Genomic DNA, 25,823 nt, shown 5'->3' on the forward strand with positions numbered 1-25,823 from the left:
ATTAAAAATGTAATCTTGGCTGAGAACTACCATTTGGATTGTGTAAACATTTGCATAATTCCTGTGAGTCAGATGTTTAGTTTTTAAAACCTGCATCTTATTTATTAGAAAATCCCAAGTACAACAGTTATTTAACATCTTATTTTTGGTTTTTTCTTTGGGGGGCCTTTTTGGGGCCACACCTGGCTGCTCGGGGGTTCCTCCTGACTCTGCACTCAGGGATCACACCTGGCGGGCTTTGGGAACCCTATGGGATGCCTGGGATTAAACCTGGGTGGGCTGCATGCAAGGCAAACACCTTACCTTCCGTACTATCACTCTGGCCCTTTCACATCTTATTTTTAAAGTATGTGTATTACATTTAAATAAGATGACCTGAGACTCTTCGTGTTCCTGGAGCGAGCAGACGCTATTGGGCTATACTAGCACGTGACAGGGACGAATGGAGACATTACTGGCGCCCGCTTGAGCAAATCGATGAGTAATGGGATGTCAGGTGATCAAATGAAGTGATCAAGATGACCTGTGTTATAGTGTGAAGAGTAAAATCATTTGTTTCTTCTAATGAAACTCATACAGAAAGGCAATAGATTTAATGTTACAGTCTGTGTATCTGTAAGGTAAAGGTCCTCCCGTTGATCGTCGATTTGCTCGAGCGGGCCCAGTAACGTCTCCATTGGAGACTTTGTTGTTACTGTGTTTGGCGTATCGAATACTCTCGGTAGCTTGCCGGGCTCTCCGAGTGTATCTGTAGTATATTTTTATTAGGTCCTGCGTATACTGGACAAAATTTACTTTTTAAATCATATTTATAATTCATTCGCTTCTCTGCTAATATGTCCTATACTTTAAGAATCTTGCACACTCATACAAGACAAAACTGGTGATGACAGGTAAGAGGGCTAGGAACATTGGCCAGGAGAAGCCCAATTCATTCTGAACTCTTTACATGGTAAAATCTAAAATAGAATTTTTGATTCTGTGTCTTGATTTTCCTATCCAATGCTTAATTAGGCATCCATCATTTCTCGTAAAAAAGAAGCCAAAGCGGAAGAACTTCAGGAGGCCAAGGAGAAGCTCACGGGCCTGGAGAAGGAGGTGTCTGTGAAGACCAGTCAGACGCGGGAGCTGGATGGCGCCGAAGTCCTGAAGGGTGATGAGGTCAGTGGAGAGCCCTAGTGGACAATGATACGGCTCTGTTTTTGTTTGAAATCACTAATGTCTTTTGCCTTATGTTCTTTTCCCTAATATTATGATGTTAATCTTCTTTTATAAGGCCATTAAAAAATTCAGTCACTGTGAAGTTACAAAGTTATTCTTGCTTAGGTTTCAACACTACACCCTTCACCAGCTTCTCTTACCCCACCAGGCCCCCCCCCCCCCCGCCCCGACACTCCCATCGCCTCTCATCTACCAGCAGCTTCCACAAGAGGCACTTTTATATATAAATAGCACAGCGGTAGGACGTTTGCCTTGCACGAGGCCAGCCCGGCCGACCCAGGTTCAATTCCTCCGCCCCTCTCAGAGAGCCCGGCAAGCTATCGAGAGTATCTCACCTGCACAGCAAAGCCCGGCAAACTCCCTGTGACATATTCGATATGTCAAACACAATAACAACAAATATCACAAGTGAGACGTTACTGGGCCCGCTCAAGCAAATTGATGAACAGTGGGAGGACAGTGCTACGGTGCTACATATATAAATATATAAAAACATATATATTATATATATATATATATATATATATATATATATATATATGGGCTGGAGGTAGGGCGTTTGCCTTGCACACAGCCAACATGTCCGACCCGAGTTCGATTCCTCCGCCCCTGTCAGAGAGCCCGGCAAGCTACCGAGAGTATCTCACCCGCACAACAGAGCCTGGCAAGCTCCCCGTGATGTATTCGATATGCCAAATACAGTAACAACAAAGTCTCCAATGGAGACATTACTGGGCCCGCTCAAGCAAATCGATGAACAACGGGAGGACAGTGATAGACATATATATATATATATATATATATATATATATATATTATTAGCACTGTGGCTTACTACTGTAGCTGATAATGATTTCATACGTCACAGTTTCCCACCTCCTCCTCCAGCTTAAATGCTTCATAAATGCTGCCCCCTCCCTGTCCCAAGTGTTTCTTACTGAAGACCAGTTCTCATGTTCTTTGTTTTCATCGCCTTTGGATATTTATTATTACACCATTATAAAACCAATTTTTTTAAACTGAAAACTCTTTGCAGCAATATTGAAATATTCTTTTTTATTTTTGGGGGGTCATACCCAGCGATGCACAGGGGTTACTCCTGGCTCATGCACTCAGGAATTTCTCCTGGTGGTGCTCGGGGGACCATATGGGATGCTGGGAATTGAATCCGTGTTGGCCGTGTGCAAGGCAAATGCCCTACCCTCTGATGCCCTACCCGCTGTGCTATCACTCCAGCCCCTGAAATATTCTTAATGTAGAATAGCAAATCTTGGTACTCTTGTGAGGTAATATTTCAATTTTCCTTTTTCTGGTTTTAGGACCATACCTGGTTGTGCTCAAGGCTTATAGTCCTTAGAGATCCTGGTTCTGGGCTATTGATCACTCCTGGCGAGCTTGGGGGACCTTATGCGGTGCTGGGATCCAACTCTGGTCAGCCTTGGGCTGGACAAGCCCCTTACCCACTGGGCTATTTCTTAGGCTCAAATTTTCACGTTGGATTAAGTGTATTTACAATGGATTTGCTTATAACTGTTGTCATAAAAGTGAAGAAAATGAGTAAGAACTAACCAATATGACTAAAATCCTTATTTCTTGGCAAACACAATTCAGGGAAGGGCTGAAAGTCACAGGCACTTTGTTGGTGCCAGAGAGACAGCAGTACAACTGGTAGGGCACTTGCCTAACACATACCCTCTAAGGTTCAATTCCTGGCATGACATATGGGCCTCTGAACCTGATCAGGAGTGATTCCTGAGCACGTGTGGGTGTAGCCCACCCAAAACAAAGGTTGCATTGTTAATATGTTTGTTTGGTCAGTTAGAGGAGTATATTTAAAATGAGCACTTATGGATGTTTATGAAATTTTAAAATACAGTTAAATGTTACTTTGTTACATTAAATTTTCTTAAGTGCTTGAACAGCTCTAATTTATTATTTTGTCAGGCTCTTGTGATTAGAAGGACTGATAATATTGTTACTTACATATAGCTAAACAGTACCAAGGTATGTTATTCCCATCTTCTTCTCATAAAGAAGAATGAATGCAGGAGACAAAACATTCTTTAGTCAACTCAGTGCTTTTTAGCAAATCAAGTCATAGGTCAGATTTTAATTCCTAAATGGTGTGTAAATTTACACAGCTTTTTAATTGAAAGTTGTCTACTGGGCTTTTTAGCAAAAGCTACTTGGAATAGTTGTTCTTGGGGCTGGCGAGATTGTTCAGTGGATGGGCGCTGGCCTTGCATGCAGCTGGCCTCGGTTCCATCCCTGGCACCCCATATGATCTGAGCCTGCCAGAAGTAAGCAGTGAATGCTGCTGGGTGTAGCCCCCATCCCCAGAAAAAAAATTGCTCTTGTCCAAACTTCATTTTTGCTTTGAAAAGTTCTTTAATTCATACTGTCACAATTGGCAGTAAACATTCACTGCGCCAGACACAAATGAACTGTTCCCACAGTTCCCAATTCCTTGGAGGCGCGTCTGTGCTAGCCTCCCAGCAGTAAGCCTTTTAGCTTACTGGGGAAGGATATTTCAACACTTGATTGAGAAATTCCTTTGGATTTTAGCTTCCACTTCCAGATTGCTTTAAAACATGGGCATATTTTAAAGGATACTTGCAAGCCTACAGCCTGTGCTTCGTGACATCCTAGCTATTCAGGAAAAAGAAAATTAATTATGCGGCAATTTTGCTTTATAAGAGACCATGCTACCACCTAGCATCTTATAGTCTTTTTTCCTAAGAAAAGATTTTCTTAAGAAAATGCTGCTCAGCTTACAGGAAGTACGGATGGCTGTGGCCACATTTGGCAAGAATAGTACTTGACATTCAGTATTAGATGCCAGTATAAATGTTAGAGAAGAGAATCTCGTGGCGTGTTATTAGGTTTGTTTTTGGGAAATGTTGGTGAGTAGGATTAACTGATGACAAAAAGGGTCATACTTTTTGGTGTTATTTGGACCTCACTAGTTGTACTGGAGGCCACCGGGTCTATACCCAGAGGTCCCTGGGAGGCCATCATACTTTCTTTTTTAAGGGGAAAAGGTAACTGGAAATTATTAGATCAACTTAATTTTTTAAAACAATGTCTGATCAGAAAATAAGAAAATTGAACTAAATCACTTGGCAGTTACCTAAAAGAACAGAAGGTATTGGGGAACATCTTATGAAGAACAAATCTTGGTAGGCTAATTTTATTTTCCACTTTGATAAGTGATAGGCCATATGGACAAATGAAAGAAGTTTGTGATACTTAAAATTATATAATATAGCTGGACTTCACTGACGCTTCATTTGGTGTCACATGGTAATAATCACCAACAACTCATGTTCTTTGCCATCCATCTGTTAACACAGTTGGTGAGAGGATATGGAAAAGTAGTAGCATGGTGTTTGGAAAGGATTCGATGCCAGGAGCTGCAAATAAGGAGAATGAGGAGGGGAGGGCAAACATTTATTGAGCATTTTTTTATCAAGGCTCTGTGCTATAGGTTTTGCAAGCAGACACCTAACTTCTTATAAGAAGTATTATAATTTCTCTTTTACAATTGAGGCAAGATCAGGATTCATGTATTTATTTTGATTTTTGTTTTGGGTCACACCCGGAGATGTCCAGGGGTTCCTCCTGGCTCTGCACTCAGGACTTACTCCTGGTGGTGCTCAGGAAGCCATAGGGGATGTTGGGGATCGAACCTGGGTCAGTCATGTGCAAGGCAAATGCCCTACTCACTGTATTATGGTTCTAGCCCCAGGATTTTATAATGTGAGATTATATCATCACATAGCTAATAAGTGGCCAATCTGAGATTTGATCTCTCTCATTTCTGTTGAACTTAAGCAAATCATTTAGCCTGGATGAGGTTTTACCATGAAAGTAGGGGGTGATTGATCTTAACAAATACTAAAACTACCATAGAAACTCAAAAGACTCAGTCACCATAGGAAATCTGGTGCCTGATGTAAATTATTTTTGTGGGCTCGATGCTGCTGCACATGTGAAAGGCATTACTGTGGCATGGCCAAGAGTGGCCCTCGAGTTTGGGTCTTTGAGTGCTAACTGACCTTGTCCATTTACGAACTGAGTGGCCTTAGGTGGGCTCCTTAGTCTCTTTGAAATTTGCTGTAAAATGCTGCTGATGTATATCTTTTGAATTAATACTGTGAAGATGAAATGAGTTGATACCTCTGAAGCATGCGGAGAGAATTAGGCATATGTTGTTTGGAGTGTTAGCTCCTTTTTAAAAATTTTAAACCGTTTTTATTTACGTATGGAGATTTACGATCTTGTTACTCGTTCTTTTCCTGGATGCATCATTCCAGCACCACACCCACCGCCAGGCTACCCGCTTCTCTCCGCCAGTGTCCCGGGTACCCCTCGCCCCTCTTCAAAGCTCAGTTCTGTAGACGGAATCTTCTGTTCTGATTATTTTGACCATCTGTTGTATGCTTACTCTGCTTCTTTTCATCTCACACTTGAGACAGACCTCTCCTCTCTTTTAGCAAAAAATGGTGGCCTCAACCCAACAGTGCTTGAGACGGCGCGTCATTCCCTACAATGCTGTTCCTTGGCGGTGCTGGGAGCTCTCGGGGTGACACGCTGCAGTGCTCAAGGGGGCATGTGGTGAGAGGGTTAGAGCTGAGGGCCTCAGATATGTTACATGTGCACTCTACCACTTGATCTTTCTCTGTACTCCAGGCATAGATAGGAAATTCTTGAATGTTGAAATTATCCTCTCAGTGACAAGAGATTTTCTTGCAGGTCAAGTCCACCTCTGACTAAAGCCAGGAGAAGAAGTCTATTGCCTTAATTTTTACCCACCGTACTATTGCTCTGGCCCCCGGACACTTTTTCTATTTATTTCTACTAAATTATTCCCAACCTGGGAAATTCTTATATGAATTTTTAAGCCATAAACTATATTCCTAACTTTAAAATTATTCATTCAAATTTACTCTTGAAAATCTATTATATATATATATATAATCTATTATATATATATATAAAGAGTCTAGGAGTGGGGAGAAATTGCATGTGTCAAGGCTCTGGTTTCAATTGTGATACTGTAAAAATAATAACAAAGGGGAGGGCGCGACCCATCCTTTCTGTTTTCTTCCCAGGACATTGCAAGAAGCTGCTTTGCAGTTAATGGCTACTTTACAAATATAGTTGGCCAAATAATATTTATAAACAGCTTTAGAAAGGGCCAACCTGGGGGTGGGAGTGATATTATCCATGGTGGTGGAAATGGGCACTGGTGGAGGGCTGGGTGTTTGATCATTGTATAGTCGAGACACAAGCACAAAAATTTGTGGATCTACAACTGTACCTCATGGTGTTTCACCAATAAAAAAAAAAGAAAGAAAGAAAAAAAAAAGAAAGGACCAACCAACTCATCCTACAGCTCCCAACAGAAATCCTCAAACAAAATAGCAAAGATTATGAAATCTTTAAATACTTCAAAATGAAGCACATTGAAGAGGAGGGAATCCTGGCAAGATTTGCTGCAGCTGTCAGATCCTGAAAAATTAGAAACCAAATTTTGACACTTGTAATTGAATCATCCACCCTTCTAAGTAAGCCCAGGCAAACCTGTGATATTTTTAGACCCTTTCAAATCACATTACACTCTTTAGAGTTCACAGGAGGACCGAGGCCCCTAAAATTTTCCCAAGGGATGGAACAAAACAATTAAATTAATTTGGTTCAATTCACTGTAAAATGAGTACTATATTATAAATGCAGTCTAGGTAATGTCACGGTTTTAATCCAAAAATTGAAAAGTTTTCCTCGAAAAATCTTTTGGGGAGGAAATTGATTGGGTGGCAGTTGAAACCCCCACAAGTGGTCTAGTAACAGCTGTGTGGTGATGATTTGATTTATAATAAAATTACAGAGGCCTTGTATGGAAGGATTAACTGTTTTGGGGAGAGCTGTTTCTGTGCTGCAAGCCTCATTTCAGACAGATTTCTACCAGCATATAGCATATTGCTTATTATAGACTCTCTCAAAAGAAGTAGCAGTTAACAACCCAGTACCATATGTAGGTAATTACAGTGTTTATGCTTGGCGTGGTGAGAATTTCTAATTTAAAGTTAAAAATGTATTGCTAACAGGTTGGAAGAGGTTAAAATAGTATGTTTATATGGCACTCGTTATGTTGAGCGAGTTGAAAAGGTGATGATCTTAGCAGACAACAAAAAGTGCTTTAAAACGTTTTTCTTTGCCTGAAAACGAATAGCAGCTCTAAAATTAGGGTCCAAATGAGTTAGCAGTTTGACATGAAAAGTAACTTTCCCAGTTATTCTGCAATTCTGAAATCAGACATAAGATACTGACAGATGCGTGAAAAAAAATGTGATCAGGTTCAAGAATGTGGCTCAGGGGTAAAGTACCTGCTTGGTATGCAGAGGCTTGGGTTTGAGCCCCAGTACTGAAAAAAAAAATTTTTTTTTAATACCCTCCCAACTCCAGGCCCCAAATTCTGACCACTGGGTATTTTAAGACAGTTTTCTATGCTTATAAACTTATGTAGTTTTATATGCTAATAAATCATTTGATGAAGTAACTGACAGTGGGATGATTTAAATATAAGAAGTAGAAAATAGGGCCCAGAGCGATAACACAGTAGGTAGGGCATTTGCCTTGCACGTGGCTGACCCAGGTTCAATCCCGGCATCCCACGTGACCCCCTGAGCACCGCCAGGAGTAATTCCTGGGTACAGAGCCAGGAGTAACCCCTGAGCATCACTGGATGTGGCACTAAACAAACAAAAAATAATAAATGGAAAATAGCATGAATATTGAACTAAAAGGTTCTGAGGACAAAGGACTCATTCTAGTTTCTCTAACTTGCTAAACTTTGCTGAGTTATTTATTTCTTTATAGGGTTTCTCCTGTGTAAAACGGGAGCAGTGCTTTATAGAAATAGCTGGCAGGGCTTGGGGATGTGACCCAGCAGTAGAGCACTTGTGTATCCAAAGTCCCGGGTTCAGTCCGAATCCTCTATGACCTTTTCACCAAAGTACTGCCTGGCAGCACCCCCAGAATAGACATTTTTTACAATCGCCCTTTGTGATTCTCAGCAGTGTGGAGTACTTGTTATATGGTTTTTAGGAAGTCCTTATGGGTTATTCACTGTATCACTGAATCACTGTCATCCCATTGTTCATTGATTTGCTTGAGCGGGTGCCAGTAACGTCTCCATTCGTCCCAGCCCTGAGATTTTATCAGCCTCTCCTTATTCATCCTTCCCAACACTGCCCTATTGGAGGCTCTTTCAGGGTCAGGGGAATGAAGCCCATTATAGTTACTGTTTTGGGCATAATCAATACGCCAAGGGTAGCTTGCCAGGCTCTGCCATATGGGCGGGATACTCTCGGTAGCTTGCTGGGCTCTTTGAGAGAGAAAAACTTTCATGGGTTACTACTGTGGAAAATAGTTTTCACACCAGATAGTAAGGATAATTTTCAGCAGAAGCAGATTCTTGTTTTCACATAATAAATACCCAGACTGATGACTGGAATCCAGTTATATTTTAGAATTCCAGATAAGCTTGAGAAGCATACTAAATGGTTGTATACCTACAGAAATTAGATGCTTTATCTATTAAAAATCCTTGCCCAGGGGCTAGAGTACAGCGGGTAGGTCATTTGCCTTGCACGTGCGTTCGATTCCCAGCATCCCATATGGTCCCCTGAGCACTGTCAGGAATAGTTCCTGAGTTCAGAGCCAGGAGTAACCCCTGAGCATCGCTGGGTGTGACTGAAAAAGAAAAAAAAAATCCTAGCCCAGATCTTGATCATTACCATTAAGCTTTCTAAAGCAAATTAAATGGATAAAAGAAAAAAAGAACATCTGTCAAATTCCATTTAGACCACACACACACACACACACACACACACACACACACACACACACACACACACACACCGAGTCTGTGAAATTGGTACCCAAACAAGAAGCTAGCACTGTAAAGCATTAATCTTACTGATTTCAGTATCTGAAATATGGCTGTTCTTTCATGACTGTCAAATCTAGATTACAAACTTGTGCTGGTCCTAACGTTTGGTGCTAAAGTAGTTCTAGTGGGTGTTTTTGCACAGTTGGCAAGCTTTGTAGTTCACTGTAATGACAAATTTGCTTGATTAACCTGAGTTAATGCACTACAGAAGGCTTTTTTCTTAGTGTTCCTAGGATCTGTTGCTTGTCTCCTATGACAGACTTCTTTACAAATAATCTTTAAAACAAAATTGGAGTGGGGAGTTGGGGGGGGGGGTGTCTTCCACAGTGTCGGGAGGCCCAGAGTGCCCTCCTGGCAATTTTCGATCATCTGGACAGTGCTCGATGCCAGTGCTGCTCATGTCCTGCAGTGCTGGCAATCACCTGCACCACCCCTCGGGTATTTGAGGGTTCCTCCAGGGCCACACCTAGTGGTAATTGGGGCCTCCAGGGTGCACCCAATTACCCCAGGATGCTGGGGTACCATGTACTGGGGACCAAACAGGGGTCAGCTGTACGCAAAGCAAGAACTTTACCTTATACTGTAAAGGTAAAGTGTCTTCCGAGTCCTGCCAGGAGTGTTTTGGGGGCCACACCCAGTTCTGCACTCTGACCCCTGAAATTATTTTTTTTCAGTTTTTATTTTTGTTTGTTTGTTTTTGGAGGCGCTCCACCCCGCTGTGCTCCACCCACTGTGCTCAGGGCTTACTCCTGGGTCTGCACTCAGGGATCATGCGCAGCTGTGTTCGGGCGACATGTGTGATGGTGGGGATTAAGCCCAGATAAACACCATCAAGGCAAGCGCCTTGATCCTTGTTCTGTCTCCACACTATGTGAACTTCAGTAAATATGCCAAGTAGTGCTCTAAGTGATTGTGTTCAATTATATCCCGGTAGTGTATAGCTTCCACGTCCCCTGCGTCTTTACCAACACTAGCACGGAAGGACTCTGTGAATTGAGAGGGCATTAAACTGGTATCAAATTATGGCTTTAATTTATATTATTAGTTGATTAATAATGAAGCAGATACATTTTCTTTTATTTTTTTTGGTTGGGGGGCTGGGGCCACACCCAGTTCTGCACTCAGGGATCACTCCTGGCAGGACTCAGAAGACCCTATGAGGTGCCAGGCATAATGCCCTGTGCAAAGTACCACCCTGTCCAGTGTACTATTTCTCTGGCCCTCAAGGGAAATACATTTTAGTACGTTTATTGACCATTTGGGTTTTCTCTTCTACGAAGTAGCTATTAAAATATTTTATCCATGTTCCCCCAGAATTGCCTGCCTCAATTTGTGGGTTTAACTGATATATTTAGCTACAAATCCTTAAATGTTGATAATGAGGTGCCATGATTTACAGTAGTGTTAATGTTTCAGGCACCACGCCCACTGCCCGTGTCTCATCCTTCCCTCCTTGGGTTCTCCCTCGCCTCCCCCCCTCCCCCGCCTAACAGACTCAGTTCTTTTGGCAGAGTCTCAAGTCTCATTTTCATTGGCTGTTGTCTATTCCCTTTCTCATTCCTTCATACTCTTCACAGGAGTGCGGTCGTTCCGTGTTTGCCCTCCTTCTGACTCAAGTTTTCTAGATTTGTTGGCGGAGACTGTAGCAGGGTCTATGTATATGTGTATCTTCTTATGCTTCTATCATCCGCAAATAGTGGTAGCTTGACTTCTTTTCTGATTTGAGTCTATTTCGTTTCTTTTGTCTAGTTGTTGTGACCAGGCCTTCTAACACTACGTTAAATAATAACGGTGAGAGGGAATATCCTTGGCTTGTGCCTGATCTTAAAGGAAAGGCTTTCAGTTTTTTTGGGGGGAGGGGGGTTTGTTTGGTTTTGGCTTTTGTGTCATACCCGGAGATGCTCAGGGGTTCCTCCTGGCTCTGAACTCAGGAATTACTCCTGGTGGTGCTCAGGGGGCCATATGGGATGCCAGGGATCAAACCTGGGTTGGCTGAGAGCAAGGCCAGCACCATATCTGCTGTACTATGGCTCTAGCCCATTATTTGTTTTTGATGTTATCTGTGGGTTTGTGATATATGATCTTTATGATATTGAGTTAAATTACTCATACCCCATTTTCTTAAGAGTCTTTTTTTTATTATAGATGGGTGTTGAATCTTATCAGATGTTTTCTCTGTATCTATTGATACCATATGATTTTTATCCTTTCGTGGATGTAGTATAGCACATTAGTTGACTTTGCGTATCGAACCCAGATGTATGATCCTTTCAATATACTGTTGAATTCAGTTTATTAAGATTTTTTGAGGATCTTTGCTTGCCTGTTTATCAGGGTTGTTTGTCTGCAGTTTTTGTTTTCAGTATTGTCTCTACCCACCTTGATATCAGGGTAATGTTCTCAGAGAAACTGTTCAGAAGATTTCCCGTTTCTTAGGTTTTCTGAGAGAGCTTATAGTGGATAGGCAATAGATCCTCTTTGAAAATTTGGAAGAATGCACTAGTGAAGCAGTCTGGGCTCAGGCTTTTGTTTTTGGAGAGATTTTTGGTTACTGTTTCATTTCTGTACTAGCAGTTAGTCTGTTGACATTTTTCACTTCCTCCTGATTCAATCTTGGAAGCTTCTGGGATTCTCTACCCATTTCTAGATTCTCTAATTTAGTCCTATAAGGGGCTGGAATGATGGTACAGCAGGCAGGACACTTGCCTTGCACACAGCTGACCCAGGTTCGGTCCCTAGCATCACAGATGGTCCCTCTGAGCCCTGCCTAAGGACCACCGTGCCTTAAGAGTGATGCCTCAGCCCTGAGCCAGGAGTCAAAATAGATGAACAACGGGAGATCGCTCAGGATGGGAGATGTGTGCTGAAAGTAGGCTATGGACCAAACATGATAGCTTCTCAGTACCTGTATTGCAAACCATGATGCTCCAAAGTAGAGAGAGAGTAAGAAGGAAGGTGCCTGCCACAGAGGCAGGGGGTGGGATGGGGTGGGGGCAGCGGGAAGGATACTGGGAACATTGGTGGTGGAAAATGCACACTGGTGGAGGGATGGTTGCTCAATCTTTGTATGACTGAAACTTAATCATGAGCGTTTGTAACTGTATCTCAAAAAGTGATTCAACTTTTTAAAAGTTTTGTATCATTGACAAAGTTTTTGCTTTGCTCTTGCTGCTCTCAGAATTCTGTCTCTACCTTTGGCTTTTTCCATTTTAATTACAGTGTGCTTTGTTGTTCTTCTATTTGGGTTTATTTTGTTTGGAACACTTTGAGCTTCTTGGATCCATATATATGACTCCATCCTTAGAGGGAGAATGTTCTCTGCTATCATTCCTTTAACCAGTCATTCTTCCCATTCTTTTGCTCTCCTTCTAGAACTCCCATGTTGAAAACGTTATTCCTCTTGAAACTGTATCTTAAATCTCTCGTGTTTTGTAGATTTTTCTTTTTTCTTTTTTGATTTTTGAGCCAAACCCATCAGTGCTCTGGACTTATTCCTGGTTCTGTACTCAGGGATCATTCCTGGCTTTACTCAGGGACCATATGCAAGGTGAACACCCCTTAACCCCTGGCCCATCTCTTGTTGCCCTTCTGTTTTTCTTAATGTTTCCCCTTTTGATGGTTTCATTGACCTTATCCTCAAGCACAGTGACTTGTTCCTTGACATATTTGTTTGTTTTGGTTTGATTTTTTTTTTTGAGCCACACCTTGTGGTGCTCAGGGCTCACTCCTGGCTGTGCATTCAGGGATCACTCCGGGCAGACCCAGGGGCAACATGGGGTGCCAGAGATTGAACCTGGGATATGTGCAAGGTTAACACCCGACCTCTAGACTATCTCTCTGGCTGGCCACTGTCATCCTGCTCCCCCTGTGTTCTGTTGTTAGTTCACCTACCTACTGTATTTTTCATTCAGTGATTTTGGACTAAGTTTTCTCACGCTGTCTCTCATACTTCCTCTTCCACGGCTGGAGCTCTTGTCTGATGCATGAGGGACTATTGCCTATCTCATCTATCGCATATCCCCAGTGCAGTGAACACCCTGACCCTCATCACTTTGACGTGTTTGTCAGATAGTTTAGACACTTTTGGGCACGGCGTCCTTCCCTCCGTTGATGCAGGTGAATTCCCCTGCTGCATACTGGCCTGGTGCCACGTGCGGCTGGGAGAAGGGTCTGGTCTTGTGTGTGCCGTTGTTCACAGTCCGGATTCTACTCAGAGACGGGGCTTTGACTGTGTTGCTCTGGCCCGCTCCTGGGAAGTTGTGGTTTCAGCTGTATTTCTTATGCTGCACCCAGAATCTGCATTTCCAGGGCTGACTCTGGCTGTGGCACCAGCGTCCCACAGGCTTGGGTAGCAACTGAGAACTCATGGCCAGGCGCTGCCAGTAGCATCTGTATCTCGGAGCAGGCCTGGTACCTCCCAGGGTGTAGTGGTTCCCTGCATCCGGTCCGCTCCCAAACCTGACCAGGCCTAAGCATGCGCACAGCAGCCAGCGGGGGTTTGTTGCCTTTCCACTCTAGGCCCTCACCCCGAGCCCATCGTCTCTCAGATGTGATTGGCAGAGGGCTGCGTTTGTTTCCCCGAGGCAGGCAGATGTCAGTAGCCCACCCCTTGGACTGGTAGAATTTGCCTGAGCACTGCTTCCTGTGCAGGACGAGATCAGAGCTCCTGACTCGCTGGCAGACACACTTCTGCATCACTGTTGGCTGTGGACACGGGCTTGACCCAGTTCCTTCCTCCTGACCAGGCTCTGTGAGGCTGGGGCGCAGGTCTTCTGCGTGCTGCCGCCTTTTCCCGGGGAAACGTTGTGCACTTTAGCCGTCTCTGATTTCTCCCGTCCCCCTGGCCTGGAAAAGTTCTACACTCTAGCAGTCTCTGTTTTCTCGCACGCCTTATATGTCAGCTGCTCAGCTGTTACTCGTCCCACGGTGGAGAATCTCCCCGAGATGGCTGCTGGGTTTCCCAGGAACTTCAGCAGAGTTGCATGCAGTACTCTGCATTTAATTTGGTTACTCGTTTGTTTTTGGTCTATACCAGATAGTGCTCAGGGGTGATCCCCCAGCACAGTGCTCAGAAGACCATATAATGCCAGGGATTGAATCCAGGGATCTTGCGTGCAAAGCATGCAGTACAACCTCTGTGCTATTTCTCTAGCCCCTAATCTGTTTTGGGTTTTTTTTTGAGGGGCGGGTGATTCTGCTTCAGGATCTCACACGGACTCTCAAATTGTTGTCTTTTGCCATCTTGACCCTGCCTCCCTTAGTGGTTTAATGTGTTGCAAACATTTTATTCCATTTGTGACTGATGTTTTTAAAAGCTTATTTTAAACATGTGAGGAGCGGGACCAGCGAGGGAGCACAGTGGGAAAGGCACTTGCCTTGCATTCAGCCGACCCAGATTCAGCCCTTGGTACCATATGTGATCCCCTGACCCTGAAAGGAGGAAGCCGAAGCCCTGAGCACAACTGGGTGTATCCCAACACACACACACACACACACAAATACTATTGTACTTCACCTCAGTAAAACTTAAAACGATTTTTCTAAATGTAAAGGGTTACTGAGTCCATAAAATTTGAGAATCATTTTTAAAAATCCCAGGAAGGGCCAGAGAGAAAGTATAGGAGGGAAGGCGTTTACCATGCGTACAGCTTCCATGGGTTTGATTCCCCTGACAACCTATATAGTCCCCCAGGCCACATCCAGAGTGTTAACTGGAGCAGTGCCAGGAGTAAGTCCTGAGCATAGCTGGGTGTGGCCCAAACAACAGCAGATCCATAGGGGGAAAAACAGGCTCAAAAAATAAAACTGGGGGCTGGAGCTATAGCACAGCGGGTAGGGCATTTGCCTTGCACGTGCTTGACCCAGGTTCTATCCCCGGCATCCCATATGGTCCCCTGAGCACCGCCAGGAGTAATTCCTGAGTACAGAGCCAGGAGTAACACCTGTGCCTTGCCTGGTGTGACACAAAAAGCAAAACAAAACAAAACAAAACAAAACAAAAAAACCCCTGAAAAAATACACAATTAATTGGCAAATATATGAAGTTTCCCAGTAAAGAAATACAACTGATACTATTTTACTTATCAAATCTACACATTTAAAAAGCACTGTACCGGGGCTGGAGTGATAGCACAGCCGGTAGGGCGTTTGCCTTGCATGCGGCTCGAGCCAGATTCGATTCCCAGCATCCCATATGGTCCCCCGAGCATGTCCAGGAGGAATTCCTGAGAGCATGAACCAGGAGTAACCCCTGTGCATCGCTGAGTGTGACCCAAAAAGCAAAAAAATAATAATAATAAAATAAAAATAAAAAAATAAAAAGCACCATACCATCTTAAGCCAAGGTGCTGTGCAGAGCTAAGTCATTAAAAAAATAATTAATAAAATAAAAGTACTGGGCTGGAACAATAGCACAGCGGCTAGGGTGTTTGCCTTGCACGCAGCCGACTCGGGTTCGATTCCCAGCATCCCATATGGTCCCCTGAGCACCGCCAGGGGTAATTCCTGAGCGCAGAGCCAGGAGTAACCCCTGTGCATTGCCGGGTGTGACCCAAAAAGCAAAAAATAATAATAATAATAAAAAAAGTACTGTGCCTTTGAAGGACAGTTTGAAAGACTGTGTCAAAACCCATGCTCATTCCTCTGATAATTTCTGGAAATGTGTCCATAGAACTTATTAAATGTGCCTGAAGATCTAGTGTGTTCATCATTTTTAAAAAATAGTTTGAAATTTTAGAAATACCTAACATCGACATAATAAAAGACCCTTCCAATGGAAGAAAAACATCAACAAGATCTTTCCTTTGCTCTGATTCACCGGGTAGTGGAGCCCTCTTAGTGGTCCGCTTCGCTCGGTTGTTGACTGGTGGCTGAAGCGAGCCCGCAGACCCTTCCCTTCATCTGGCGGATGTCAAATAATATCCCATAGCGCATAGAGCACGTTGTGTAATTGGCACGTTTGTTCTTTTCCCAAAAACGTTTATAGTTTTTAGCTTTTAAAAATAGTTCTGGAGCACAGCAAGATAGAGAAGAGGAAATTTGGCCTAGACAATACAGAGGCTAGCAGATGAACAGGGTTGATTTCATTTTGGGCACTTTTCCCAGGACACTTTTAATAGAACATATAGTTACTCTAGGGATTGAGTCTGTTATGTCAGGCTTACACATTTATTCTTTAAAAGGAAATTTTGCAAGTTATTAGACTCTAGCTACATTGGTATGACTTAAAATTTTAAAGCTGTTTCTGTAGTCTAGCCATTGATATTTTGCTGTGTGTGGGCTGGATTCCTTAATATTAAAATTAACTTAATCATGAATAGAAAAATATTTTGAATTTGCTCTGTGTAAAATCCTATGTTTTCTTCATTTCTTTCAAAGCTTGGGTAGAGTTAGAAAAGATATCTAAGTTAGGAAGTAGACAGTTGTTTTTATGTGAAGAATTTTTAATCTTGCTGTATTTAGTGAATCTCTTTGTATATTTAAGAATCCGTTTTCCTTTAAAGAAAAAAAAAACCCTAAATTTGTACGGGTGTTTGATCATTGTATGGCCGACTGAGACTTAAACTGAAAGACTTTGTGACTGTTCTCATGGTGATCCAATAAAAATTTTTAAGCAATTTTTAAATTAAATATAAAAACCATAAATAGAACTGTACTTCCTATTTTACCACCCACAATTTAGCTTTACTGACCTTAGGTTTAGCCATAAAAATTCAAAGAAAGGTGGCCAGAGAGCTAGTCTAGGCCTTTAGGTGCTTGCCTCGCATGTGGCCAACCCTGGTCGGATCCCCAGCACCACATAGTTCCTTAAGCATTGCTGGCAGCAGGCCTGGAGGCTCCAGGTCACGGGGTTTGGCTGGCAGGTAATCCCTGGCACCATCAGCGTGTAAGCAGTACCATAGTCTCAGACCCTGGCATTGAACCACCAGCCAAGTTGTAAGAACTGCCAGAAAGAGCCCCGGCGTCTCCTGAGCATTGCTTGGGAGATTGCCCCCAAATTTTTTTGAATGAAGAATACCAACATGGAGCTTGTGTTGGGATAGTGAATATACATAATTTATTAATAATTTTCATTATTTACAACCCTTCAAAATTTAACCATAAAAAGAAATAGTCATTAAAATGGCTGACTTTTTAATGATGTATCTATGTATCTTCTATTAGATACATAGAAGCTTATTTTTGTCTTGATATGTTTAAATAGAACAGAACAGGCCAGAGAGATATTACAGTGGGTAGGGCTCTTGCCTTGTACATGGCTGATCCGGGTTCGATCTCTGGCCCTGCATAACATCCCCCAGGCCCCACCAGGAGTGATCCCTGAGCACAGAGCCAGGAATGATCCCTGAGCACTGTGGTGTGGTCCATATAAGTAAATAAAACAGGACAGTTCCTTTCTGTTTGTTTTTTCTTTGAACCACACCCATCATTATTTATAAAACCCCAAATGAGTAGTTTATACATATGTATTTATAATATTAGAAGAGCTAAAAAATTAAGATAAACAGTATTTTAATTGACTGGTTTTCAAATATTCTAATGATGTTATTATTAGATACTTGTGGCACACATGTTAATTAGAAACGTTTTCTAATATATTAAGATTATATGTGATTTTTAGAACTTAGATTTTTATTATTTTACAAATTGTGTTCTTTTGCAGTTCAAACGATATGTCAGTAAACTTCGAAGCAAGAGTACAGTCTTCAAAAAGAAGCATCAAATAATAGCTGAATTTAAGGCTGAATTTGGTCTTTTGCAGAGGACAGAAGAACTTCTTAAACAACGTCATGAAAATATTCAGCATCAGCTGGTAATACAGTATTACATTGGGGTGCTAGAAATACAAATGCCAGGAGGTTTATATTTTATAGTTTTATATGGAGGTGATTGTTTTTCTTTCTTTCTTCTTTCTTTTGTTCTGGGGCCACACCTGGCGGTGCTCAGGGCTTATTTCCTGCTCTGTGCTCAGGAATCACTCCTAGTGGGACTTAGGGGATCTTATGGGTGCTGGGGCTCAAACCCAGACTGACATATGATAAGTGCCTTCCCTAATGTACTAGCTCTTCAGCCCCAGGATATTGTTTTTGTTTAAAAATTCACAAAATTACTAATTGTCTTTAATTACACAGGTGTCATATAAATGGAATCTGTGTTTGTGTGGTTCTGGGGATCAAACCCAGGGCCCCACATAGTGGCAGAGTAAGATAAATGCTTTATGGCTCTCATTTATTTTTATTTTGGGAGGTTTTTTTGAGCTATACCCGGTGGTGCTCAGGGATCACTCCTGGATCTGTGCTCAGGACTCAGTCCTGGCAATGTTTCAGGGACCATATGGGATGCCAAATATGGAACCCAGGTCAGCTGCGTGCAAGGCAAGTGCCCTACCCTCTGTAATATCTCTCCAGCCCCACTCATTTATTTTTGCTGTAGCAGAAAACAGTAACTTTTTAATGTGTGTTGACTTTGGGGATTTTTTTTTAAATTTTTTCGAGGGGATTATTAATAGAAGCCGACCCGAGTTTGATTCCTCCGCCCCTCTCGGAGAGCCCGGCAAGCTACTGAGAGTATTCGATATGCCAGACACAGTAACAACAAAGTCTCCAATGGAGACGTTACTGGGCCCGCTCGAGCAAATCGACGATCAACGGGAGGGCCTTTACCTTTTACCTTTTTATTAATAGAAGTTAATTTCAAGTAGGCTTTTCTTTTGTTTAGCTAGCTAATGTGAACAAAATGATCATACCAAGAGGGTGACTGTAAAATAGTTATTTATCATGGCCTGTTGTGCAAAATTTTCTAGGCAGCCACTTTCGTAGAGCTTTGGCAAGAAATATCACGGAAAGACGCTACGTGGAGGTTTGTCTCCAGGCCTGTTCCCTTATGTTTGCCTTGGTTGTCAAAAAAGCGTGCAGCCAAAAGTAAGCCCTCTAACAGCAGTGCTCATTAAGATGCCAGTTCCTCAGTTTTTTCCATTGAAGACTGTATTTTTTTTTCTTTCATCAACAAGGAGTTAATTTTATCAGGTTGACCAGTTAGCAGTTATCTGGTAGAGAGGAATGAAGTTACAACCAGTTTTGTTTTGCTGGCCAGATGATCGTTTCGGACTTCTTAAACACCTTTGATTCTAGGGAATTTAAGTTTGAGGATTTACCTTGAATCAAACATAATAGATTCCACCTATAATTTTTGTTGGCGTGGGTCCTGGGGTTGAACCCAGAACCTTCGACACCTGAGGCAGGTACTGTGTATGGAGCTACGTCTTCAGCACAGAAAATGATTATTCAGAAATTCTACTCTGCCACCAGGGTTAAAGTGCTTTCCTTGCATGGGACTCAGCCTGGTCTGAATTCCTGGCACCCTTATGGTCTCTCGAGTACCATGAGGGGTCGTTCCCGAGCACTGAGCCCAGATAAGCGTGGCCCAAGCATCTCCCCGAACCCTTTGCCCCATGGCCTTTTCTTTTCCTAACTTCCAGGAAGCCTCCACCTGACTTTAAATAATCCGGGCTCTTTTATTGCCTAAAAATAAGATAACAATATATTCTGTCATCTAAAGTAAAACACTTTTGAGAATGCTAATGACAGTGGATGTAAAGTGAGTTTGTTTCAGCAAACTCGCTGATTTCTGTAGGACCCTTTCCTCAGCCTCGCCTGCTCCTCATTTGCAGCTTCGTTGGCCTCACCCTAACCCTTGTCTGGGAAGGTCAGGCATGCTTCTGCGTTATGTCTTTGGCGCTTGCTGATCCCTGGCATCTGTCAGCGCATTCCCTCACTTTCCTTCAGGGCTTTGCTTAGGTGTCATCTTCCCAGGACGACCCCTGACCACCCTGGGATTCGAGATTCCAATTCCATGCTCATCTCACACTGTATTTTGCTTATTGCTTTTTTTTGTTTATTTGTTTCACTCTCATTAGACACAAGCTCTGTAATGAAAGGGTCTTTTCCCTTCCTGTTTTGTTTATTGTCGTGTGTGTGACACACAACATAGCTTGTGTGTTGTGCAGTACAAGGCATGTTTAGGTATATACTAAATATTGGATGGAGAGTGAAGGAAATAGAGTTCGTTACGCAAATGAGAAACCGTTTGCTCATCAAATATTTATTGAGTTTTTCCTATGTTTTGGACTCTGTGCTAAATAACCTAGCATTGTTCTAAGGCCAAAAGTGGGATTTTGGGTTTTTTTTACTTTTTGGGTCTCACCCAGCGATGCACAGGGGTTACTCCTGGCTCTGCACTCAGGAATTACTCCTGGCGGTGCCCAGGGGACTATATGGGATGCTGGGAATCAAATCCGGGTCGGCAGCGTGCAAGGCCAACGCCCTACCCGCTGTGCTGTTGCTCCAGCCCCCAAAGTAGAAATATTTTTATGCACCTGAAAATGCCAAGTAAAATTTAGTTTGAAACATACAAAGCTATTTAGCTGTTCACAGTCATTAAGGATTGTTCTTTGGAATTCCAAATCAATTTTTTAAATTAAAAACTTGATTGTTAATATGGTAAATTTTTATATCCCAGAAAGAATCATCAAGTTTTTGATACCCATCTTGTGGCTGCTACTTTTTGTACTCTTTTTATTCTTTCATTCCAGCAAGCTGTCGAGGAGAAAAAGGGCATATCCGGCTATAGTTACACGCAGGAAGAGCTGGAAAGAGTGTCGGCGCTGAAGAGCGAGGTGGATGAGATGAAGGGGCGGACGCTGGACGACATGTCAGAGATGGTGAGACCCGCTCTTCCCCCTGAGACGCGCAGGCGTGCGTGGGGCTGGGGGTGGTTTTCAGCGGAGCGTTGAGAGGTTCGCTTCTGAGCCTCGTTTAGATTCTTTCCTCTCTTTCTCAACCTCTTGGATAATTTTCATCCCTGTGAAGTTGTTCAGCTTGTCATAGGTTTGTCTGTGTTTGTTTCTTCAAATTTAAGGGTTTTGAATTTACTTACTTCGCCAGGCGCCAGGCTCTCTCCATCTTTCCTGGGACAGCGAGGGCCTTATTGGTAAGGACCTGCCATCCATGCTGGGCGGCTCACCTCCGCTAACCGAGCCACTCGCCTGCACCCTCTGGGTCTCCTGGAGGTTGACTTTCAGCACAGCAGGAAGTTCTGGATTGAACTTCATTTGTTTGTTTTATGTGTAGGGTGATAACTCATTGATGATTTTTTGATTTGCATTTCTCTGATGACGAGTAATGCAGAGCATTTATTCCTACACCTGTTAGCCGTCTATATGTCATCTGGGAAGAAGTTTCAGCTCATCTCTTCTTCCCATTTTTTCACTTATCACTTAATCACTTAATCCCCGTTATTCATCGATTTATTCGAGCGGGTGCCAGTAACGTCTCCATTCATCCCGGTTGCGTGCTAGCGTAGCCCAATGGTATCTGTTCATTTTAGGAACATGTAGAGCCTCAAACCGATCATTTAGGGTCTTGAAGAAGAAGTCTGACCATCTTATAGGTGGGCGTCCACGTGATCTTTTGATGTCTCGTGGAATCCAATCAGTAATGGCTCTAGTCCAGCGGTTGTCTGTAAACCTCATTACATGTCCAGCCCATCTGATTTTTGATGTCTTGGCAAATGAGACAGCGTCCCTGATTCTTGAGCGTTGACGAAGATCAGAACTCCGGATTCTATCTCTCATTTGAGTGAATCGTGATATTCCAAGCATAGTTCTTTCGATTCCTCTTTGAGAGACCCGAATAGTGTTCTCATCCTGTTTTCGTAGGGTCCAGGTCTCTGAGGCATATGTTAATGCAGGAAGAATAGTGGAATCAAAGAGATGTGCTCGTAGCTGGAGGTTCTTTGTCCTTTTAGTTATTTCTTCAATGCTCTTGAAGGCATTCCAAGCCGCTCTCTTCCTCCTGCGCAACTCAGGTGCCAGGTCATTCATCATGTTGATTTCTCGACCCAGGTATATATAACTGTTGCATTCGGAGATGGTGGTTCCGTTGAGAGCGAATGGAGCGTCAGGAACAAGGCTGTTTCTCATAAACATTGTCTTCGCAAGATTCAGCTGTAGTCCGACCTTTCCATATTCACGGTCAAAGTTGTTCAGCATTTGTGCCGCTTGGTTGATGTTTGGTGTTATTAGAACGATGTCATCAGCAAAGCGGAGGTGGTGTAGTTGCCGACCATCTATCTTCACTCCCATGTTTTCCCATTCTAGCCGTCGCATGATGTTCTCGAGGGTGGCACTGAAGAGTTTTGGTGAAATGGTATCACCCTGCCGAACCCCTCTCTTGATATGGATGATTACTTCTTTGTAGAATGGTGAGATCTTGGTAGTGAATCCGCAATAGAGCTCACGAAGGATCCTGATGTATTGAGTTTGTACGCCCTGATTGGCTAGGGCTTCTATGACCGCTTCCGTCTCAACAGAATCAAAGGCCTTCTTTAAATCAATGAACGTTGATTTTTCATTTTTTCACACATTTTGAAATTTTTGATGTCATGTCTTTTGGTTATATGACAGGTGAAAAAGCTGAATTCACTGGTATCTGAGAAGAAGTCAGCTCTAGCCCCAGTTATAAAAGAACTACGACAGTTGCGACAAAAATGTCAAGTAAGTTTGATTTTTATACTAGTTTGACTGCTGTTTATTTGTTTGTTTTATTTTCTTTGCCACACCCAGTGCTGAGGGTTCCTTGTGGCTCTGTGTTCAGGGATCACTTCTTGCAGTGCTCGGAGGACCATAGGGAATGCTGGGGATCAAACCCGCGTCAGCCTCATACAAGGCCAGAACCCTGCCTGTTGTACTATCTCTCTGGCCCAATATACTTTCACTCTTTATCTTATTCAGGTATTCTAGCTAGTATCCTGACTGTTTTACTTAGGTAACTTTTAGATAAATTATTCTTGCTGGTTTTAGTATTTTATTGGTATGCTTCTACAAAAGAGAGTATTATGACTTAAAATTTTTTGTGGTTTTGCTATTATTGGGAAGAGAAGAAAAGAGGTTTAAACTGAAATCATGGGTGCATCAGACACTACAGGGCATGCAGTATTTTGATTGTTAACTATGGCAGTATTTTTATCTAGAGTCCTTGCTGCCATTTTTGTCTTTTAAGAAATTTTCATTGCCAAGAAAGGCTGGATTAAATTTTTCCCTTCCAGTTAAAAAAAAAAAAAATCAAGGTTGCAGAAAGACTGAATCTTGGCTTTCAGTCATATGCATATGAGCACTCTAAATATAAAGTCACATTCTGTGGCCAGGTAAAAGTTCCAAATCTGCCAACAAGTGGTGACAAGTTAACATTGGATTAGTGAACTGGAACAGTTATATGAGGAGCAGAGTGGCTACAAATATGATCTATATATATCTATATAAATATAGATATCATTCCCAATTGTACCTTAGAAAATAAAGTAACTGAGAATCAGCTTAATAAAAGAGGGTAAAGTCTTATACAGTGAAAATTATAAAACCCCACTAAAGGAAATACAAGAGGAAATTAGAAAATGGAAACACATCCCCCTGGATTGGAAGAATTAATATTGTCAAAGTGACCAGCTTTCCTAAAGCATTGTACAGATTTAGTGTGGTCTTTGTTAAAATACTCATGACATTTTTAAGCTGTTAAAATTTATATGGAATTTATATTGGGCCTGGATAGCCAAAGCACACCTGAGACATAAAGAAGATGGGAGGCTCCTCTCTCCCCTACTTTAAACTACACTAGGAAGCTGTAGTCATCAGAGCAGTATGGTACGAGAATACAGCTGTAGCCATCAAAAGAGAGTGCTGGAATAAGGACCGACGCTCAGACTAGTAGAAAGAATTGAGAGTCCATAGATAGAACATTAGGTATATGGACAGCTAATCTTCATAAAGTAGCAAAAAATATGAAGTGGAGCAGTGAAAGCCTCTTCGACAAATGGCGCTGGGAAACCTGGTCAGTCACATGCAAAAAAAAAAAAAAACAGAACCCTTTCTAACATCATGCACTAAAGTCAAATCAATATTGATTAAAGTCCTCTATATGAGATCTGAATCCATAGGTGATAGTGAGGAAAATATGTAGAATACCCTAACCTCATTGTTGGTTCCTGATGTGGTGACCGTGCTCAGCTGTGCTCAGGGCTTACTCCTGACTCTGTGCTCAGGAGTCACTTCTGGTGAGGCTTGTGGGGGTGAGAGAGAGCCTGTGTGTATCAGTGCCAGGATAGAGCCTGGTTGGACGTGTTCAAGGCAAGCTCCCTACCAGCTGTCCACGCTCCAGCCTTTAATCCAGCATCTTAAGCCATGGGCTGCAACCCCTTTCTGGAATTGTGTAATTGAATATGGAGGTGGTGAAAAATTTGGCAACCATAAAAGCTTTCTGAATATACAATAACCAAAACTTAATTTAGAATCAATCATGTGATTAATCTGAGGTGTTTCTAGTAGCTCTCACCGTGTTGCTTTTTCTCCAACAAAAGGAGGTCATGAGTAGAAAGTTTCCACTTGTGCTGTGGTATCTTCCTTCCATTGTGACACCCACGGGGTTCAGTGTACCTCTGTCTTATGCAGCCTCCGCTGCCCCTCCTCCCACTTAGGGTGTGTACAACTGTTTCTCACAAGAGTCTGAGTTTTCAGGAATTGACTTCGACACACAAAAGTCACACCTCCTTTTCACCCACCAATTTTTGGCACTACTGCAGTCACCTCAAACAAAATGGAGTTCCACATAAGGAAGGGAAGCCTCCAATACCCATTTGTGTTAACAGACCAGTTTCAGGAAAACCGACTTATTGAACCATAGCTTTCTGGGCTGGGCTCACCTGCTCACCATCCCTTCACACCTGCTGTTAACCCTTCATCCACAGATTCTGCTTTGAAAAATAACTTGGAATTATGGGTTCTAACTTCATACTCTGCCCAGGCTAAAGCTTTGTCTTCTGCTCTGCCTGGACATGATCCCTCTGTTAAACATGGTGGACTGTCCCCAGCCCCTTCGCCATGGTAACCGCAGGTGGTATCTTCTGTTTCCCTGGTAACTGATCCCTCTTTCTTACCGAGAGTTCAGTTCAACTCTCTACTGAAAGGATATTTACTGTACCTTACCAAGTATTTGTAGGTACTTTTAGTGTTTCTAGATACTTATAAGTAAAATATTTTTAGTGTATCTAATTCAAAATATTGTATCAGAGGAGTTTGAAACTATTTCCATAGTCTGAATTCACATTCTGGCACCTCTTTCCAGAGTACGATCTTTGGCAGGGATACCCGACCTCTCTGAACATTCTCCAGCAACTGAGGGAAATTAATACCTACCTCAAGGGGGTGGGGGGTGTGAAATTCAGCTCTTATCATGGATAAAGCTCAGCTAGATGGTTTACAAAGTTTTGATCAAGTCTCTGCTGAGATTTTCATCTTCTTTTTAAATATTTCCCAGACATATTCTACCATAAGAAAATAACTTGCGTGTCCTAAGTAGTTTATCTTCTTTCTTCATAAAGATTTCTTCTAAACCTTTCTACACAATATTGTACTTCTGTCAACATTTTCCTCGTCTACCTTTCCTCTAACTACTCTTACTAATCCTTAATACTTTGATTTGGGGTATCGGTTTCTCCAGGAAGTTGTCCCCAGTGATCCCCAGACCTGAGAACATATGGTGAGAATCCCGGGTGCCCCTGTAACACTATCTTGCCCAGAAGAGCACTCAGCAGCCTG

The 25,823-nt window shown here is 42.5% G+C and overlaps 1 protein-coding gene across 1 annotated transcript in view; it reads left to right on the forward strand.

Annotated features, from left to right (window-relative positions):
* Positions 1 to 25,823, forward strand: part of IFT81 (intraflagellar transport 81) — a 65,683-nt gene that overhangs the window by 26,790 nt on the left and 13,070 nt on the right. The window contains exons 10-13 of the mRNA XM_056107153.1: positions 1,015 to 1,161; positions 17,841 to 17,990; positions 20,769 to 20,897; positions 22,641 to 22,730. Coding sequence (XP_055963128.1) covers positions 1,015 to 1,161; positions 17,841 to 17,990; positions 20,769 to 20,897; positions 22,641 to 22,730 — 516 coding nt within the window. The remainder of the gene's footprint in view (positions 1 to 1,014; positions 1,162 to 17,840; positions 17,991 to 20,768; positions 20,898 to 22,640; positions 22,731 to 25,823) is intronic.

This window comes from Sorex fumeus, unplaced genomic scaffold (assembly GCF_029834395.1).
Source record: "Sorex fumeus unplaced genomic scaffold, SorFum_2.1 ptg000155l, whole genome shotgun sequence".
NCBI classification, from domain to species: domain Eukaryota; kingdom Metazoa; phylum Chordata; class Mammalia; order Eulipotyphla; family Soricidae; genus Sorex; species Sorex fumeus.